This window comes from Cornus florida, unplaced genomic scaffold, assembly GCF_030987335.1.
Source record: "Cornus florida cultivar Cherokee Brave unplaced genomic scaffold, ASM3098733v1 CherokeeBrave_3.0.0_Hap2_Chr09, whole genome shotgun sequence".
Taxonomy (NCBI): domain Eukaryota; kingdom Viridiplantae; phylum Streptophyta; class Magnoliopsida; order Cornales; family Cornaceae; genus Cornus; species Cornus florida.
This window is the reverse complement of record NW_026775579.1, coordinates 40,362,306-40,382,962: the sequence shown is the minus strand read 5'-3', so window position 1 is coordinate 40,382,962 and position 20,657 is coordinate 40,362,306. Positions and strand designations below refer to the sequence as shown.

General features: G+C 40.0%; 1 protein-coding gene across 2 annotated transcripts in view; it reads left to right on the top strand.

The window, feature by feature from the left end:
* Nucleotides 1–20,657, top strand: part of LOC132273725 (sister chromatid cohesion protein PDS5 homolog B) — a 121,630-nt gene that overhangs the window by 44,568 nt on the left and 56,405 nt on the right. Inside the window, exons 15-16 of one of the 2 annotated variants that reach the window (XM_059774771.1) lie at nucleotides 10,981–11,130; nucleotides 11,242–11,310. In XM_059774771.1, the coding sequence (XP_059630754.1) occupies nucleotides 10,981–11,130; nucleotides 11,242–11,310 (219 nt within the window). The remainder of the gene's footprint in view (nucleotides 1–10,980; nucleotides 11,131–11,241; nucleotides 11,311–20,657) is intronic. The other variant, XM_059774772.1, reaches the window with a different exon arrangement.

Here is a 20,657-nt window from a genome sequence, read left to right as displayed (position 1 = left end):
TTTTTTACCCACGCCCTTCTAGGTGTTGGAAACCAACTATCCCAATTTACCCAACCCTAGAATAGTGAAAAAGAAATTGTAAAACTTAAAAATACCTGTTTTCGATCACAAAACAGCAACACAGAAAAACATGTGTAGGCAATGTCACACGATGTCACAAACAGCCTAAGGTAGTTGTCGCACAAGTAGCAAGGCTGCTGAAAGGTGTGGAAAGGTGTTGGCTCTGATACCAAGTAGAAATATATAAAAAGAAGAGAGAGGAGAGAATTGCGTAAAGGCTTTAATGATATGAATTACTCATTCACAGTTCTAGTATTTATAAATAAAATGAGCACATGCTCATATTACAAGGAAGGAAACTAAATCAAATCACAACTTATTCTAAAGCATATTCTATAGCATAGTCAAATCTGCTATTATGGTAAGTCATACCATAAATCGTGGTATCATATATGCTAACATATGCATAGTCAAATCTTTGCTATTATGGTAAGTCATACTATAAATCGTGGTATCATATATGCTAACAATATGCTATGATTGGACGAGTGTGAGATAAATATATAAGTTTCCCAACCAATCTCTGGTATCTTATATTGTCTAATTGTTTGCCATCACCACTTCGAAGATGATGATTCATCTCAATAGGAGAGTCTGCCGGTTTACAACCTAACATGCCTATCTCTTCTAAAAGATCAAGAATATATTTTCTTTGAGATATAAAGATGCTTTGATAAGATCTTGCAAGCTCTATACCAAGAACATACCGTAAGTTCCCCAAATCTTTGATCTCAAATTCCTGGGCTAAGTGAGCTTTTAACCTGGACACCTCCTCAAAATCATCTCCTGTTACCACAGTGTCCTCTACATATACAATAAGAACAACGATCTTGCCCTTAGCACGCTTAATGAACACGGTATGATCAGCATTACTTTGCTTGCATCCAAACTTGATCATGGCCCTATAAAATCGGTCAAACCAGGCTCTCAGGGACTGCTCCAAGCCGTACAGTGCCTTCTTTAATTTGCATACCTTTCCTTCAGTAGTCATAGAAGAGAATCCGGGTGGAACCTCCATGAAGACTTCTTCCTCGAGATCTCCATGATGGAATGCATTCTTCACATCCAATTGCTGAAGACTCCACCCTAAATTGGCTGCACATGACAAAAGCACTTGGATGGAGTTCATCTTAGCTACTGGCGCAAATGTCTCTCGATAATCTATGCCATATGTTTGGATGAAACCCTTAGCAACCAAACGCACCTTGTATCTCTCAATAGTTCCATCTGCTATCTGCTTCACAAAAAACCCACTTGCATCCAGTTGAATGTGAGGGGCTGTAATCAGCTACTGATGTTATTAGTCATACTCCTATATATACATGGTGAGTATTACATAAATGGAAACATAATCAAATCACAGATCCTATACCTCTGATATAGTATGTCATATCACAGATCCTATGCCTCTAATGTAGGATGTAGATGATGACAATAATATCAAATAGTATCAAATAATATCAAATCCTGAATTAACTCCCAATACTCCCCTCAAGCTGGAGCGAAGATATCAACTAAGCCTAGCTTGCCAATACTAGAGCGGAGAGCAGACAGTCCCACTGACTTCATGAACATGTCGGTAAGCTGATTAGAAGAGGAAACGAAGGAAGTACGGATAACTCCTGAACGCACTCTCTCTGATAAAATGAATATCAACGTCAATATGCTTGGTCCTCTTATGAAGAACGGAGTCAGACGCGAGCATAATAGCAGATTGGTTATCACAGAAAAGTGTCGACGAACTAGTAGTAGGAAATCCTAGCTCAGTTAATAGAGAATGAAGCCAAATGATCTCACAAGTGCCTTGAGCCATGGCATGGTATTCTGCCTTTGCTGAAGAACGAGACACAACACTTCGTTTCTTACTTTTCCAAGAAATGAGATTACCCCCGTGAAAAGTACAGAAACCTGAAGTGGAGCGACGGTCAGTCAAAGATCTAGCATAATCAGTATCAAACTAGCATGAGATGAGAGGCAGTGGTGTGGATCTATAGAATAAACCAAGTCCTGGGCAGGACTTAAGGTACCGAAGGATCCAATATACTGCATCTAAGTGTGAGGTCTGAGGAGCATGCATGAATTGACTGACAACACTAACTGCAAATGTGAGATCAGGTCTAGTGTTTGTCATATAAATCAGGTGACCAACAAGACGCTGATAAGTAGATGGATTTGGAAGTAGGTCTCTGGACTCGGCATGAAGACGATGTGTTGAGTCCATAGGAGATGAAGCAGGTCGACATCCAAGCATACCAGCGTCCTATACGAGGTCTAGTGTATACTTCCGTTGGGAGAGAGAAATGCCATGCCTAGAGCGTGCAACCTGAATACCGAGAAAAAAACGAAGGGGACCTAAGTCTTTAACCTCAAAAGTATGCCCAAGGTCTCTCTTCACCTTATCAATGCAAGGTGCATCATCACTTGTGCATATACCAAGATAATGACACAACGGTTATCTAGAGTACTACGACGGTAGAAGCAGGTATGATCTGAGTGGCACCGAGTGAACCCCATAGAAATAACTACATGGCTGAATCGGTGAAACCATGCTCGAGGAGACTGCTTCAAAGCCCATATAGGGATTTTAAAAGGCGATACACCTTCCCCGAATACTCCCCTTGAAGTCGAAAACCAGGAAGAGGATCCATATAAATTGTTTCTGTTAGATCCCCATGAAGAAAGGCGTTCTTCACATCTAATTGGTGAAGGGGCCAAGAGTAGCAAACCGCTCAGGAAATGAGAAGGCGGACAGTAGTTAGCTTGGCCACCAGAGAAAAAGTAGCAGTGAAGTCCTTTCATGGAGTCTGTGTAAAGCCCTTAGCGACAAGCCTAGCTTTGTAATGATCAATAGTACCATCTGCCTGATATTTGACTGTAAATACCCATTTACAGCCCACAGTTCACTCTCCTGGTGGTAAAGTAACAAGCTCCCAAGTCTAATTTTTCTGCAAGGCATCCATCTCAGCAACCATAGCCACTTTCCAGTGTAGGTCTCTCAAAGCCTCATATACAGTGCGAGGGATGAAAATAGTAGAAGTGGCAGAAAGGTAGGTCCTGTAGGCATGCAAAAGTCCCTGATAAGAAACAAACTGGGCAATAGGGTGTTTAGTCACACGTCCGTGTACCTTTTCGGAGTGTTGCAATAGGCAAATTAGAACTAGAACTAGGTGAACCATGATCTGAAGTAGAACTAGGAAGAGCAGGGGTTAGGAATGCCTGTGCCAGAAGTGAATGGTGGCAGGGAGGTGGGAGGAGGGTCCTGTGGGCGACGAGTGTATACACAAATTTCTGGATGAGCCATATGCAAAGATTAAAAATTGGTGCAGGTTGAGCCGGAGGTGAAAAAGACACTGGAGGACTAATCAGAGATGTAGAAGAAGATGGAACCTGCAAAAAGGATGTGCCAAAAAAGGGAACATCTTCGAAAAAAGTGACATCAAGAGAGTGAAATATTCGACGAGTGCTAGGGTCATAGCAGCGATACCCTTTTGACATAGTCGAATAACCTAGAAAAATGCAGCAAGTAGCTTTGTCATCAAGCTTCGTACGCGTAGGACATCGATCCTGAACAAAACAGGTACATCCAAAAACACGAGGAGTAATAGGGAAAAGGGTGCTATTGGGTCGCAAAATATGCAATGGAACCTTACCCCCTAAAGTATGACTAGGAGTGCGGTTAATAAAAAAAACTGCAGTGAGAATTGCCATACTCCAATAAGACTGAGGAACCTGCATACCACGTAAGAGGCACCGGACAACACTCATGATATGACGGTTTTTACGTTCCGGTGTATAAGGGCAGATCAACTAATGAAAAATTCCCAATTCATTAAGGTGAGACCGAAAGCCATTAGAGATATATTCTCCTCCATTATCTGACCAAAGGGTTTTAACTATAGTATTAAATTGGGTTTAAATCATTTGCAAGAAAGAAGTAAAAGTAGATGATAACTCAGAGCATGATTTAAGTGAATAAACCCAAGTACACCGAGAGTAGTCATCAATACAAGTCACATAATATTTATGACCAGAGTAAGAAGTAACAGGGGAAGGTCCCCAGACATCCGAATGAATAAGATCAAATAAATAAGGACTATGATGCATTTGTGAAATATAAGAGGTACGTGTGTGTTTAGAGAGCTCACACACAACATCGAAACTGATGGGTTTTACAAGCTGTTTATAATGCAGGAAATAAAAATAACAAATGCTGAAAATTAGCATGTCCTAAACGAGCATGCCATAAATCGAGTGTCTGGGTTGTAAAAGAAAATCTTTTATGGTCCGGTAATACGGAAGCATGTGCAAGCGTTGGAGACGTCCCAAAGATGTACAACCCATCCCTTTCATGCTTCCTGCTAAAAATCCTCTTTGTAACTAGGTCCTGAGAGGAAAAAAAAGTCACTGAACAGGCAAGGGAACAAGTTAAGCGGCTAATAGATAATAAGTTAAAGGAAAGGTTAGGAGTATGAAGAACAGACTGTAAAGATAAATCAGGAGATAAAGGGACAGTACCCTTACTGATGATTGGTGTAAAAGAACCATCAGCAAGGTGTATGTCCCCGAGGATGCTTCCACATCTGAAAAATACCGAGACTCGCCAGTCATGTGATCGGAAGCACCAGAATCAATGACCTAAGTTGGAGGAACAATACTAGACTGAGAGGCATGGAATGCAGATGGGGTGCCTGAGTGAGTTGCAGCAGTTGTAGTTGAAGGGATGGTACCTAAGTGAGCTGCAGCAGATGTTGCTGAAGGGAAAGCTGCCTGTGATAGATGATCTCGGATAATAGACCCAATTTGTGTATGCAACTGACGCATATCAATGCATCAGGCAGAGGAGCAGGTGGCTCATTAGAAGACTCAGCAATAACAACAGTAGTGTTGCTAGATCTGAGGTGTGGGTAGAGTTGGAAGCACCTGTCCTTACCATGACCAGTCATCCCACAATGTGTATAGATGATGGAACTCCCCCGTCCACGATTACTACTGCCACGACCATAGCTACTAGTGCTAGGCGGTCAAGAAGTAGCGGCTAATGCCATCTGATCAGTGTCAAACGTGGGAAGTGCAAAATGAGCCATTGATGGTGTACCATGGCGTCGACGATCATCCCCATCAATAATAGCAAAGGCCTCGAAAAGAGAGGGTAGTGGTGTAGTGTTCAAAATTTGAGTGCGAAGGGCCTCAAACTCTGGACGAAATCCCATAAGGAATTGATGATAAGTCTGATGTCGCTCATGTCTGGCTATAATAAACTTTGCAGCCTCTGCTAAGATGTCACCAAGGGACTCATAATGAGCAAGCTCTTCCCAACGTAATTGAAGGAAGGCAAAATAATCTGCTACTGACAGATTGAGATCCTTTTGGGTAGGCCGTGCAATGTCTCAGTGCAACTCATAGATCCGAGCATCATTATGGGCAGTCCATAAAGTGTCTACAGTTTCGTGATACATGAACATATTATATATATGCTGCTCCATAGAGTTGAATGACCACCCAAGAATGGTACAATTATCAATGTCCCACTGATGGGTTCAGTAGGTGATGGCCTTTAAACAGTGTGCCCAATAAATATCCCGTTTTACCACGACTCCCTAAATAAAGTCTAACTAACTGATCTTTCCCAAATCGGAAAATTTTTTCCATCTAATAAAGTTGTAGTGATCCTTTGGGCTTGGGAACTATGCCCAGAGGATATATTATCTGTAATCTCAACAGATGCCATACCAGGTTGCATGAAGATTGCAAACATTGCTAACTGCAAGTCACAAGTGCTGGCAGTCCTATCTGCAGGCCACAGAAAAAAAAAAAAAAAAAAAAAACACAGGCTTCTGTTCGCTGATCTAAACCCTGAGCTACTCTATCTGCAAGAGTAAAATTAAGCCGGATGATTCATCAACGGCATGTACTAAACTCTGCGGAAGCAACACAACACGAAAACAAGCCGGACAATTCGTCAACAACACATAACGACCGAGTCGGTCATTGCTTTAGAGAGAGGCACGCCATCGCAGGAAGTGATGGAAGGAAACAGTAATACCCCCGAAGGGGTTTGGTGTGGTTGGGTGAAGTCTTGTTGTTGGTGACTGAAACTTAATGGAGACAGAAAGAGATCCGTTGGACATAGATCCAATTTTTCAATTTTTTTGATTCCGTGGAATTTTTTTTTCCCGTGGAACCAAAAGAAGGTGAAGCAGAGATGAAGCTGTAGTAGGGTGGGTTGTGAACTTGTCTTTAATACCAAGTTGAATGTGAAAGGCTGTAATTAGCTACTGATATTATTAGTCGTACTCCTATATATATTACATGGTGAGTATTGCATAAATGGAAACGTAATCAAATCAACAGGAATAGGAATATAAGCTTTAGAATGAAAAAACTTCTCTTCCTCCACATTCTCCCCCTGAAGAGATGGTTTTTGTTATGACAAACGCAGTGAACCAAAAAACAATTATGAAACACGACAGAAAAATAAAACACCAGACAAAAAACACAAAGATTTATATGTGGTTCGGCAAAGCCTACGTCCACGGTGGAGATCCGGTGAAAGTCTTCACTATGTGTAAAATCGGAGATTAGAAGTTTCAACCCCTCACTATCTATTCTATACGAATTTCATTCTCTCTCTCACAACCCACTCTAAACCCTAAATGTCCTTTATATATTGGGCTACAAGAGTACTAATTAGGGTCCACGACCCATGAGCAAAAATGGGTCAAAAAATTTCCTCAGGGCCAAGCCCCCAAACCCCCAGAGCTTTGGTGGGCTTGGGCCCACACAAAGCTCATTCATTGGGTTGAAAGCAGTTAATTGGTGTTGCATGTGTAAGAAGATGGGCGAATCAATTAACCATCTCTTGTTGCACTGTAAAGTGGCAACAGATGTTTGGAGTATGGTCTTGAATGTTTTTGGGGTAGACTGGGTGGTGTCAAGGAACACGATGGATATGTTAGAGGCTTGGAGAGGGAGACCAATGGGCAGTTGGGTTAGAAAAGCGTGGAGGGTTGCACCTCTTTGTATTTGGTGGGGGCTGTGGCACGAGTGGAATAGGAGATCTTTCGAAGGAAAGGAGTCGCCGGTGTGGGTTATTAAGTCGAATATTTTGCATTCTCTTTATTCTTGGGTTAATCGGAAAAATAGCCCATCTATGGATAGCTTTTTGGATTTTGTTGACAACATATCGTTGTAATGGCGCATTTTGCGTATTTTGTTTGCTTTGTTAAGGGTTCACTCCCCTCTGAGCGCCTTTATTAATATATTTTTATTTATCAAAAATAAAAAAAGGGTCGAAAGCAGGTTGCAGTGCGCCGTCACCAAATTCGGGCCACAATATCACAGTTTTGAAGGAAGAAAATAGGGCTTAGACTCATGAAAAGTGACGTCCAAGCTAACAAAAGTTTTTCTAGAAGGACGATGGTAGCACTTGTATCCCTTTTGTGTTGCCGAGTGTCCAATAAACACACATTTTAGTGCCTTGGGATCAAGTTTCCCTTTGGAATGTTGGTGATCATGAACAAAACACACACTTCCAAAAACTCGTGGAGGAATGAAATGGATGTTTCCATGACCTTGAAGCTACTCAATAGGAACCATAAAGTCAAGAGTTCTCAAAGGCATCCGATTAATGAGGTATGTGGCAGTGAGAACGACATCACCCGAGAAGGTTATAGGAATACCCATACTGAATAGTAAAGAGCTAGCTACTTCAAGAAGATGGTGATTCTTCCGTTTGGCCATGCCGTTCTGTGCTGGAGTATTAACACAACTAGTTTGATGAACAATTCCATGGTCAGCTAGATATGTTTGAAAGGAACCTTCAGTATACTCCGTCCCATTGTCAGTTCTAAGAATCTTAATTTTAGCAATGAAACTGAGTACATATCATCTTGTGAAATGTTTGAAAACATGTAACCACATCACTTTTATGACGTAATAAGTATACCCAGGTAACTGTAGAAAAAACAGTCAATAAAAGTAACAAACCATCGATAGTGAGAAAGCGAAACAACCCTGGACGGTCCTCATACATCAGAATGAACAATCATAAAAGGAGCAGTGCTTCTATTATTACTAATAGGATAAGTATTCCTTTGATGTTTTGCAAACTCACAAGCATCACAAATAAAACTCTCTTTATTACACTGCTTAACCAAATCAGGAAAAGTTTTTCTAATACACCAATAGAAGGATGACCCAAACGTCTATGCCACTGATGTATCTGCTGATGTGTATGAGAATTATCAGCATGAAGAGCCGAACGAGAAAAAGGGTTATCACCAGAAAAAGGCTCAAGCAGATATAGACCACTATGTGCCTTACCATTGCCAATCATTCTCCCCGTCCCCAATTTCTGAAACACACAATGTGTAGGAAAAAAGGTCACACAGACAGCAAATTGTTAGGAAAAGTTGGAACATGTAATACTGAAGAAAGTGACATGGACGGGGAACATTGGATAAGCCCCTTTCCGGAAATAGATGACAGGGGGCCATTTGCAACTCTAACCTTATCCCTACTGGAACAAATTGAATAAGAGGAGAAAAGATTGGAAGAACCTGTTGATCAGAGGCTCCAGATTCAATGGTGCATGGTTGAGAGGGTGGAAAGACACTAAAAACACTTGCAGATATACATATACCTGTGTGAGCAAAGTTAGAAGAAGATGAGACTGTAGCAGAAGTTGAGGCAGATGAAGTACTGAAGCGAGCCATCAACCCTCAAAGTATCTGCAATTCATTTGTAGTGAGAGTGGCAGAGTTCCCACTGTTTGGCTTAGACATTGTCTCTGAGACCTCTTACAAATGAGCACGTGACTTTGCTGAGCCAGACCGTCCTCTACCTCGACCTCTAGTGGGACGTCCAAGAAGTTTCCAACAATGATCCAGAGTGTGTCTTGTCTTACCACAAAAGTCACACTTCAGTAGGTCCTTCTCAGAACCCCCACTCTTGCCATCAACACCAGGCTGTCACGACCGCTGGTCTCTGTGAGGGATAGAAGCTAAAGCAGAACGATCTTGAGTATACTGTGAATCATGACACTCCTACGACTCTCGCCCTGCTCGTCATATGCATAAGCTTGCGTCAAAGATGGGAAGGGATCCCTACCAAGCACCTGAATACAAATCTGGTTATACTCCATGTTAAGCCCGGAAAAAAAATCATTCACACGCTCTTTATCCAAAAGTTTTTGAAATTTGGCACTATCACTAGCACATTCTGCTTGAATGTTCTGATAATATCGAACTCTTGCCACAGACTATTAAGGTCATCATAGTATTGTGAAATTGACATATCTCACTCTTTGGTTTCGTGCACCTTTTTCCGTAATTCATAGACTTGTGCATCATTCCCCAACTGAGAGTAAGTTTGAGATACAACCGCCCAAATGCTATGGGCTGAATCAAGAAGAAGGTATCCACGACCGATACGTGGTTTCATGGAGTGTAGCAACCAAGACATCACCACGCCCATCGATCATAAGAGGTATTGGTTGACTCTGGCTTCTTGCGCTCTCCAATCAAATAACCACTCAGGCCACGTGCTTGAATTGACAAAAGGCATGATCGAGACCATGCTAAGTAATTGGTCCTGTCCAATTTCACAGGACTAATCTAAAGAGATGGATTGTCAACAATGGCCAAGACACGGCCTAATGCACCTTTTTTTGTACTTGTAGATCTTATGTCAAGAATAGATACAATAGCCAAAGAACAAACAAGGAATTTAAACATGAACTCAACTAGAAATAAGCAGAACAATTATATAATTATCAGACCTGAGTTGAATGCTTCGAATCATGTAACCAAAATTTAAGAAAATCATCAACACTGCCTAGTCGCACCCTTCTGTGTTAGATGGAAGCAGAAAATCCAATAGAAAAGGCTCCATCAACGAGATCACAACAAACAACCTCTCCTGTTTTTTTTTTTTTTTAGATGACGACTTCAAAATCAGGAAAAAATACTGTGACGTTCCAGAGAGGCGATTCAGGATGAAGACTTTTGAGCCTTAACATGCTGATGCTGATGCTGACGTCAACACACTTCTAGGCCTTCTTTAAGTTGAGAAGAGATAGATGAGCACATAACTTAACCTGGCTTTGATACCAAGTTGAATAATAGGGTTTTGGATGATTAGGGTTTGGAGAGGAAAGATAAGAGAGAGAGAAGAAGATAAAGTAGAATGTAAGAAAGGGTTGTAGAAAGTTAATTCTGACATTTCTACACCCATATATTTATATTCTTCAGGAAATGTAATTACAATAATTGTGGGATTTGAGTTACAATAATTGTGGTCAAATCCCACTGATTCTGCTTAGTAAATATTCTGGGCAATCCCACTGATTATGCTTAGTAAATATTCTGGGCAATCCCACTGATTATGCTTACTAAATATTCTTGTCAATCCCAATGCTAATACTTATTACAAGAATATTACCACATATTCCAACAGAATGCTTAGCAAAAACAATAGTGAGATACAGTGCAGTAACTAACTAATTAAGTTGAAAGAATGAAGCTGAAACTTATACAACAAAAATGAAGTATCAATGGAACATTTCCACACAACGGTACTGGAAAAGTTTGAACAAAGAATGGAATCATTTGACACTCCAAAGTTGATGAGACATGAGGCAAATCAAGAAAATATTTGTGATTCCTTTTTTAAATTTGAAGGTTTAGGACATTTAATGATGTGAGATTCCATTCAAATGTAGTGGTAAGTGTTTTTCTTTGATACTTCTGCTTTTGCCATTTCAGTCAGAATCATTCGGGAGAACTGCAATAGCTCCTTAATTATACATGTGTTTCGTATATCGGTTTGTTCTTGTTGATTTTGCTCATTCCTGGTGTCTGTCTATAAAACCCTTGTTGCTGATTATAATCAGGCTTATGTATCTTATTTTTATCTATATAGACACTTGTAGATTATCTGCACAGTGGGCAGAATATTCCAACCGTATTGCAGTCCTTGGGCTGTATGGCGCAACATTTTGTTTCAACTTTTGAATTCCAAGATGGAGAGATTACACAATATATTGTTGATAAAATTATTCGGGTAACTGATGTGATTTCTACACAATATCTGCTATTCCATTTCTAACTTTATGAAATAAATATTCTTGCAGAATATCTAATTTGCTCTATGCACTCAATTTCTTTTCCCACTCTTCTATAGGTGGATATGCCCGATAATCTAGGTTCAGGTGACGATACTTCTGGGTGTAGCAGTTCTTGCAAATTGAAGGTGAATATTTTGGAGTTCTTCTTTATTGTAAATTATCCTCTTATCTTTACTGGCTAAAGTGGCCTTCAATTTTAATTTTGGACTGTCTATTATCAAAAGTCATCCTCCGCCTGCAGTTTAAACATATAACTGGTTTATCATGCAGCTTTTCACATTTCAAATATAGTTAATTCATGTTACAAAAAGACAAGAAGGGGCCATTTCTGGTCCACTCTGTGTCACCTGGACTTCCCATTAGCCTTAACGTACCCATGTCTCAACACAACATGGATATGGGTATAGGATTTGTGTCGGGCATATGTTCCCGAATCAGACACATAGATTATCTTTTGATGATGGAAGAAGAAAGAAAAAGCTCAAATGTGATAGCAAAGAAGGACTACCTACGTCTGACTGAGATGAAATCTCTCCTTTTTCACCATATTCTTTTTATTTTGATTACTGTTGAGCACGTTTTAAAAGAATAATAGTATCATATGTCATTATATTATGTTTTTAAGTGTGTAAGAAATGTTCACATATCTGTATCTAGGTGTTAGACACATTTCAAGTCAAGTTCACGTATCCTAAGATTTGAGATTTAGCGAGGTTAGACATTTAGACTCGTACCCATACCCGATACATGTACCTCAGTCCAGGTAACTTAGGGTGCACTGATAATCAGGTTATCAAGTGTAAGAATGCAAGTTCCAGTTCTTAGAGCAGCTAGCTATGTTGTGGAAATGTTGCCAAAATTTAGATTTGTATCCAGTCCTTCCATCCTTGCACCCTCGGTTAATGGGGTCACACTAGTTAACAATTCTAATGTTCTAACAATAAAAGAGAACTTAAAAACTCCCCCTTTGTTGTGCCTAATGTCTTGGAAGCTAGTGTAAATCCTTTATTAGGTTGTGTTTTGGATCAACTCATGGATGCTTCAGAACATGTTTAAAGGACTGTCGCCCTAGTGGTGATGAAAATAATGGACAATGGTTCTTGCACTATTCTGGACAAGTGATTGTTAAAATGTTAGTCAAAGATATTAGGCTTAATACATTGACATGGATCGGAATAGTTACTGGTAGAGAGAGAGAGAGAGAGGGAGAGAGAATTGATAGATACTATGAATAGGAGGGTTATTATAACAGTGAGAGAGCTTACGACCATGTTAGTTGGAGTTTGTTGCTCTATTTGCTGGAGAGGATGGGTTTCTGGGAGAGATGGAGAAGGTGGATTGTATCCTGCATCTCTTCTGTGTGATTTTTGATTCTGGTGAATGGATCTCTGACTGGCTTTTTTAGTACTTCACGTGGCTTAAGGCTGGGGATTCCCTCTCTCCATTCTTGTTCATCATTGTCATGGAGGCTCTGTGTAGGCTAATGAGAGGGTTGTAGAGCTGGGATTCATTAGGGGCTTCAGGGTGGGTAGAGTTGTGGCGCACCAGTTGGAGATTTCCTATTTATTGTTTGAGGATGATACTTTGGTCTTTTGCGTTGCCGACGTGAGATATTTGAGGTGTGTTTTGGTTTGCTTTCAGGCAATTTTTGGTCTGAAAGTGAATGTTGCAAAGAGTGCTTTGGTTTCGGGTGGGGTGAGGTTCAGGGTATTGCCTCTCTTGCTATGGTTCTTGGGTGCTGGCTTAGCAGCTTTCCTATTACTTATTTGGGATTACCTTTGGGATCTCCATTGAGGAGGGCGGGGTTGAGAGAAGACTTACCGAGTTGAAGAAGCAATATCTTTCAAAGGGTGGGAAGGTAACCCTTATGAAGAGCACGTTGTCGAGTTATCCTACTTATTTTCTATCTCTTTTCCAGTTCCCTTCCTCAGTGGCTGGAGGATTGAGAGGCTTTAGCGGAATTTCCTTTGGGGAGGTTTCAGGGAGGAGTTCAATTACCACCTTGTTCACTGGGAGTAGGTTTATAGGCCTATTTAGTTGGGTAGTTTGGGGATTAGTAGGTTGGTGCCCTTCAATAGGTCTATTTTAGGGAAGTGGTTATGGAGATTCGATGGCGAGCATTAGAGTAGAAATTATTCTGAACTTGAAAGGGAAAAAATATGGAATGAACTTTTTCTCTATTAGCTCTCCTTTCTCACAAGTTTACAAGGGTTCTCCTTATAGGAGAGAATACAAGCACAAAATCAGGAAACTAATTACAATAGCTAGCTTTCCTAACTAATTTCCTAATTTACAGCAAATATTTACAACTAATAAAACTCCTAATATTTGGTAGTATTACTACTTAATCTTTCTTTTTCAACACTCCCCCTCAAGCTGGTTTGAAGATATCCTCCATAGCCAGCTTGCCAATTAGTCTGTCAAACTGTCTTGTAGTAATTCCCTTTGTAAGCACATTTGCAACTTGCTCGGTAGTAGGAATGTATGGCATATCGATCAATCCGTTTTCGAGCTTTTCCTTGATGAAGTGTTTGTCTACCTCCACGTGCTTTGTTCTATCATAAAGCACTGGATTGTGAGCGATCGAAATAGCAGCTTTATTGTCACAGTACAATTTCGTAGGCAACGGATTAGAGACCTTTAATTCTTCCAATAGTCTCTTAATCCACAACACCTCACAAATTCCATGAGCAACTGATGTAAACTTGGCCTCTGCGCTGCTTCTTGCTACCACATTCTATTTTTTACTCCCCCAGGTGACAAGGTTACCTCCAACAAAGGAGCAGTAGCCAGAAATTGACCGTCTATCAATAGCACTCCCAGCCCAATCCGCATCAATATAGGCTTCAACTTGCAAATGCCCACGGTTTTTGAACAGTAGACCTCTTCCAGGGGTCCCCTTTACGTATCTGAGAATTCTGTAGACGGCATCAAAGTGTTCTCGTCTAGGTGAATGCATGAACTGACTAACCATGTTGACTGTAAAAGCTATATCTGGACGTGTATGTGACAAGTAGACCAGTCTTCCAACAAGTCTTTGATACTGCTCTCTATTCAGAACTTCTTTAGCTTTAGAAGACTGCAGCTTAAGGTTGGGCTTAGTGGGTGTCTCGGCTAGTTTACATCCTAGCGGACCTGTCCCACCAAGTAAATCAAGAACATATTTACGTTGGTTCACAAATATACTTTCTTTGGATCTAGCAAACTCCATTCCAAGAAATTATTTTAATGCACCCATATCCTTGATCTCGAAGTCAGCTGCAAGTCTCTTTTTCAGTCTCTCCAATTCTTCATTGTCATCACCTATCAAGACTATATCATCCACATAGACATTTAAGACTGCAACCTTGCCTTCTCTACTGTGTTTGTAGAATATGGTATGGTCAGCTTGGCTCTGACAGTAGCCACAACTCTTCACAGCTCTCTTAAATCTCTCAAACCAAGCTCTAGGGGACTGTTTAAGACCATGTAAAGATTTTTTCAGTCTATAGACTTTATTAGGTCCCAATTTTCCCTCAAAATTCATAAAGACCTCCTTTTCAAGATCTCCATTTAAAAAGGCATTTTTTACATCTAACTGGTGTAATGGCTAGCTGAAATTCACAGCCAAAGATAACAAGATTCTGATTCAGTTTATCTTGGCTACAGGAGCAAAGGTTTCCTGATAATCAATTCCATAGGTCTGGGTGAACCCTTTTGCTACTAGTCTTGCTTTGTACCTCTTTATGCTACTATCAACTTTACATTTCACTGTAAAGACCCACTTGCAGCCTACTGTTCTTTTCTCCTTAGGTAAATTAATTATCTCTCAAGTACCACTTCTTCTAAGAGCATTCATCTCTAAGCACCAACCAGGACCGAACTCTCCCCTGAAAATTTTCTGCTCTGAGCCACAAATTCTCGAATCTGAATGGCGTTCTTTGAGATCTCAGCCCCCCATAATCCAAGACCAACGGAATATGATCTGAAGTCACCCTAGCCAAAGCTGCCTTAATAACATCTAGAAATTTCTCCTCTCAGTCCCCAGAAATAAAATATCTATCCAACCGGGAAAAAGCGGGCAAATCCCTGCTGTTAGACCAAGTGAAGATCGCACCTTCCAAAGGTAAGTCAATAAGATGGTGTTCATCAATAAACTTTGAGAACTGTGACATAACCACTATCCATCTCCCACCAGAAGATCTCTGTCATAAACCTGACCGCATTAAAGTCCCCCCACACACCAACGAAGAGACCACATCCCCTATACAAGACTGAGCTCCTACAGGAGATGTCTCTCACCATCATCCACTAGACTATAAACCCCAGAAAAAACCCATCTAAAACCTTCCTCCAAATTAAACACACAAGAGATAGAGAACCTCCCTCTCCAAATGTCCACCCGAGACAACAATCTCCTATCCCACATAACGAGGATACCACCGGAAGATCCTGTAGCATCCAACACCACCCACTCGACAAACCTACCTCCCTAAAGACTCCTAACCACCCTATCCGACAAAGAGGCAATCTTCGTTTCTTGTAAACACACCACATGAGCCCCCCACTTTCTCACCGCCAACTTCACCACCTTCCTCTTATCTGGGTCATTTAGACCACGAACGTTCATCCTTTTCCCCCTCCTTCTGGACCTCTTCTTCACCTCCCCTACTCTCTCCTCCATCGTCGCATGAAGAAGCGACAGAGCCTGTTCCTTGTTGCCCTCGAAAGAGATACCCAACAGTATACATTGTACAAAATTACCACATTATACACAAAAACATAATATAAACAGAACAGATTAACAAACTAAGGTACAATTGAACAAGAAATACCCATGTATAAATTAATTAGGAACAATCTATGTTACATAGACTCGGGTACGTGTGTTAGGTACAGGTATGTATCCATGTGTCGAACGTGTCAAATCGCTAAACAGAAGGACACACAGACACTGCAAAATATTCATTTTATTTGATTAGTGTTAGTAGAAATGTGGTAGCCATGAATTATGGAATGACTTACCGTATTAGCAGAGATTTGATAGCAATAAATCATGGAGTTTGACTTTATTTACGCATATGTCTAGCTATAGAATATGTAGTGATTTGATTTAATTTCCTTTTGAACTTGTGCTCTTTTTATCTATAAATACTAGAGTTATGAATGTGTGGTATATCTCATTCAAACCTTTTACACATTTCTCTTCTTTTTCTTCTATATTGTATTTCTTCTTGGTATCAGAGCTAGGGTGGTCCGACTGCAATGATGGCATTGCAAGTTCGGCACCACTCATTAGGAAATGGTCTGAGGGGACATGGTTGCTCTTTTATAGTCTAAGAAGACATTGTTGATTCTTTCATCTACATTGTTTAAATATCTATGAAAGGGAATGGTCTGAGGAGACATTGTTGATCCTTTTTATCTACATATTTTATACATGTGTATGAAGGGAAATGGTACGAGGAGACATTGTTGGTTGTTTACGGTCTGAGGAGACATGGTGGGTTGTTTATGGTCTGAGGATATATTTTTTATTTTGTACTTCTTAGCTTGCAGACATTCTTACAAAGGGCGTCAACAAGATTGTGTTTGAGGATACATTGTCCAAGTTGGGCGTCTCAGATGTCCACGCACCAACTTGAGGGGGAGTGTTAGCAGAAATGTGGTAGCCATGAATTATGGAATGACTTACCATATTAGTAGAGATTTGATAGCCACAAATCATGGAATTTACTTTATTTACGCATATGTCTAACCATAGAATATGCAGTGATTTGATTTAATTTCCTATCTTATAAAATGAGCATGTGCTCTTTTTATTTATAAATACTAGAGTTATGAATGAGTGTTATATCTCATTCAGGCCTTTTACGCATTTCTTTTCTTTTCTTCTATATTGTATTTCTTCTATTAGTTATGCAGTGTAAATGGAATAGGACTTTCTTCAAACAATTGAAGATCCTAAGAAGACTAGACTGAGATCGCATTAATAGGGGCAGCATTGTTTATTGGGTTTAAGTTATTTAGTTAAGTCGTAAATCTGTCTTAATTTTCTGTTTAATGTTTGCCTTAAGCTTTAGTTGGGTATTTTTGTCATTTTACTTCAAGTTAATGAGTCATGTGCCTATTAAGTGAGTCATGTGACCACTTAAGGACTGTTTTGTCAATTTTAACATCTTTTATTCTGCCCGACAAAATAGTAGCCGTTAGATTATATTTATAAGAAGGGTTAGGATTAAATCTTTGCTTGGGCATCCTTTGGGGCTTATAAAAGGTTTGTTCCAAGTTGTAATCAGGAGCTTTTGCCGTATTTTCAATATAATCAGTCTACTACAACAGCCTTTTATCCCTCCCTTTCTTTGGGATTGAGTTGTGGGTGTTTAAGCTATTTTTCTAGCTTGAATTAGCTCTCTGTTTTCCCTTCTTCAGGTATATTTATTTTCTTTTAGAGCTGATTGCATTAGTTGGTATTAGAGCTAGTTCGGGTCCGGTGGTTTTATGTAGGGTTATCGGATCTCTCTCTTAGGTTTTGCAACATGCCACCAAGAAGAAAAAACCCGCCTCGCAGACCAGCCATTCGTCCTCATCAGAACGTAACAGTTGATCAACAACAAGTGCTTGCTGTAATAGAAGATCTAAGAAGGCAGATTGAAGCTTTAGCCCTGCGCGTTGCGCAAAACCTGGCCCCTTCTCAAGATGGCGTCGAATCTGAGGAGGAGGACAATCTGAAAGAGGATTTTGTTAATCCTTTTCGTAGAAATTCAGCACCCAAACCAGCACCTATTCTACTTGAAGAAAGGCATTGGGATGGAGACTTTAAGGAGAAAATTCCTAACTTTGCAGGATATCTAAGTGGAGAAGAAAATGAACTTTTGATTGAGGAAGATGATGCAATCATGGTGGTCGAGCCAAACTATGATGATTACCCAGAGGAAGAGGATGACAATATCCTATATGGTGATGTAGGTGAATTCTTGGTTATGCAAAAGTCACTACTGATTCTGAAACACGAGGATGATAAAGTAGAGAAATTCAACACGACAAAAGAAGAGGATGATGACAAAAAATTTGCTAATGAAGGTGAGCAACATAGATTAGTTGATGATCAAGTTAATGAATTTTTCAAATTGTAAATCCAAGAGGAGGTGGAAGATTCGAGCACTAAAACAAGTTTACGTAGCTTGGAAAACGTGGTGGATTATAAGGCTTCTGGATCCATGGATGTGGAAAATAATATATTTCACTTTTATGATATGATTGGAGGGAATTCTCGGAGCGCACTACAACTGCAAGGCGTTTGTTGGAACAAAAGTTAAAGTTGATTAAACTTTTACTTCAAGATAAGTGTTCTACCAAGTTTTGCAAAACTACCCAATGTCAAAGAAAATCCAGCAAAATTCATGTTTATAATGCAAACGTATTCTTTGTTAGTAAAAGAAGATTATTGTATTTGATTCGAGTTCAGAAAAAAAGAAAGAAGGGATGGAACGTCATACTCAGATTTTTGATTGATCGTGGAAATTCGCTTCTAACTCGAGGACGAGTTTTCTCTCGCCAGGAGGGACTGATGCAGTGCAAATGGAATATGACTTTCTTCAAACAATTGAAGATCCTAGGAAGACTAGATTGAGATTGCATTAATAGGGGCAGCATTGTTTATTGGGTTTTAAGTCATTTAGTTAATCGTAAATCTGTCTTAATTTTTTGTTTAATGTTTGCCTTAAGCTTTAGTTGGGATATTTTGTCATTTCGCTTCTATTTAATGAGTCACGTGCCTATTAAGTGAGCCATGTGACCACTTAAAGGCTGTTTTGTCAATTTTTAACATCTTTTATTCTGCTGGACAGAATAGTAGCCGTTAGATTATATTTATATGAAAGGTTACGATTAAATCTTTGCTAGGGCATCCCTTGGGGCTTATAAAAGGGTTGTTCTAAGTTGTAATCAGGAGCTTTTGACGTATTTTCAATATAGTCAGTCTGTTACAGCAGCCTTTTACCTCTCCCTTTCTTTGGGATTGAGTTGTGGGTGTTAAAGCTACTTTTCTAGCTTGAATTAGCTCTCTGTTTTCCCTTCTTCAGGTTTATTTCTTTTCTTTCAGAGCTGATTGCATTAATTAGCTTATTGTATTTCCAAGAGAAAACTAATATTTTTATCAACTAGTGTTCAATGCAAGCTTTTCAGTCATTTTAGAGTAATAATACAATATAATTGAATGATTGGATGTGCTTTTTAAGTAAATGTCCAACCAAAAGTGTCGGACACATATCTCATACTCATGTCCAGCAACATGTGTCCGACACGGGTACTTCACTACTTTTGAAGAGTCCATGTAGCATAGGGAACAACTGAACAAGAAACCAACTAAAGGCTTGATGTCGAAGAGCAGCTTTATTTTGGAGTCTGTCGAGTGTTGAAGCAGTTCGTGAGAACAAAGAAGGCTTGATATCGAAGAAGAGCAGCTGTCTGAAATTCTGAATTAGGGCTCAAGTGTTTTGTGCCTTTTTTTTCATCTTTATCTTTAATGTTTTGGGCCCCAAGATCGTTGGGCTTTATTAATGAAAGAGCCCAACCCAACAAAACAGTTTATCAACCCAAAGAAACAGGGCTAAACTAGATGCACAGTAAAATTGTATAGAATCGGTAGAATCTTACTTGGACTCTTCATAAAGATGAGACTATATCAGAAGTTGAGGCAGATGGAGTACTGAAGCGAGCCATCAAGCCTTGAAGTGTCTGCAATTCATCTGCAGTGAGAGTGGCAGCGTCCCCACTGTTTGGCTTAGATGCTGTCTCTGAAACCTCCGTCATATGAGCATGGGACCTTGTTGAGCCAAACTGTCCTCCATCTCGACCTGTAATGGAACGTCCATGAAATTTTCAACAATGATCCATAGTGTGTTTTGTCTTACCACAAAAGTCACACTTCAATACGTCCTTCTCAGAACCCCTACTCTTGCCATCAACACCACGTTATCGTGATCGCTGGTTTCTGTGAGAGATAGAAGCTAAAACATAGCGATCCTGAGTCATAGTGTGAATCATGGCACTCCTACGACTCTCCTCTTGCTGGACATATGCATAAGCTTGCCTCAAAGATGGGAAAGGATCCCTACCAAGCACCCCTGAATACGAATCTGATCATAGTGTATGTTAAGCACGGAAAATAAATCACACACATGCTCTTTATTCAGAAGTTTTGAAATTTGGCACTTTTACTAGCACATTCTGCTTGAAAGTCCTAATAATATTCCAATAGGCATATCTCGCTATTTGTTCTCATGGACCTTCTTTCATAATTCATAGACTTGTGCATCATTCCTCAACTGAGAGTTAGTCTGAGGTACAACAGTCCAAATGTTATGGGCTGAGTCAAGAAGGTATATACAATCGATATATGGTTGCATGGAGTGTAGCAACCAAGACATGACTAGTGAATTGTTTGACACCCAACGATCACAAGAGGGTTGGAATGTTGGATGCATTCCCC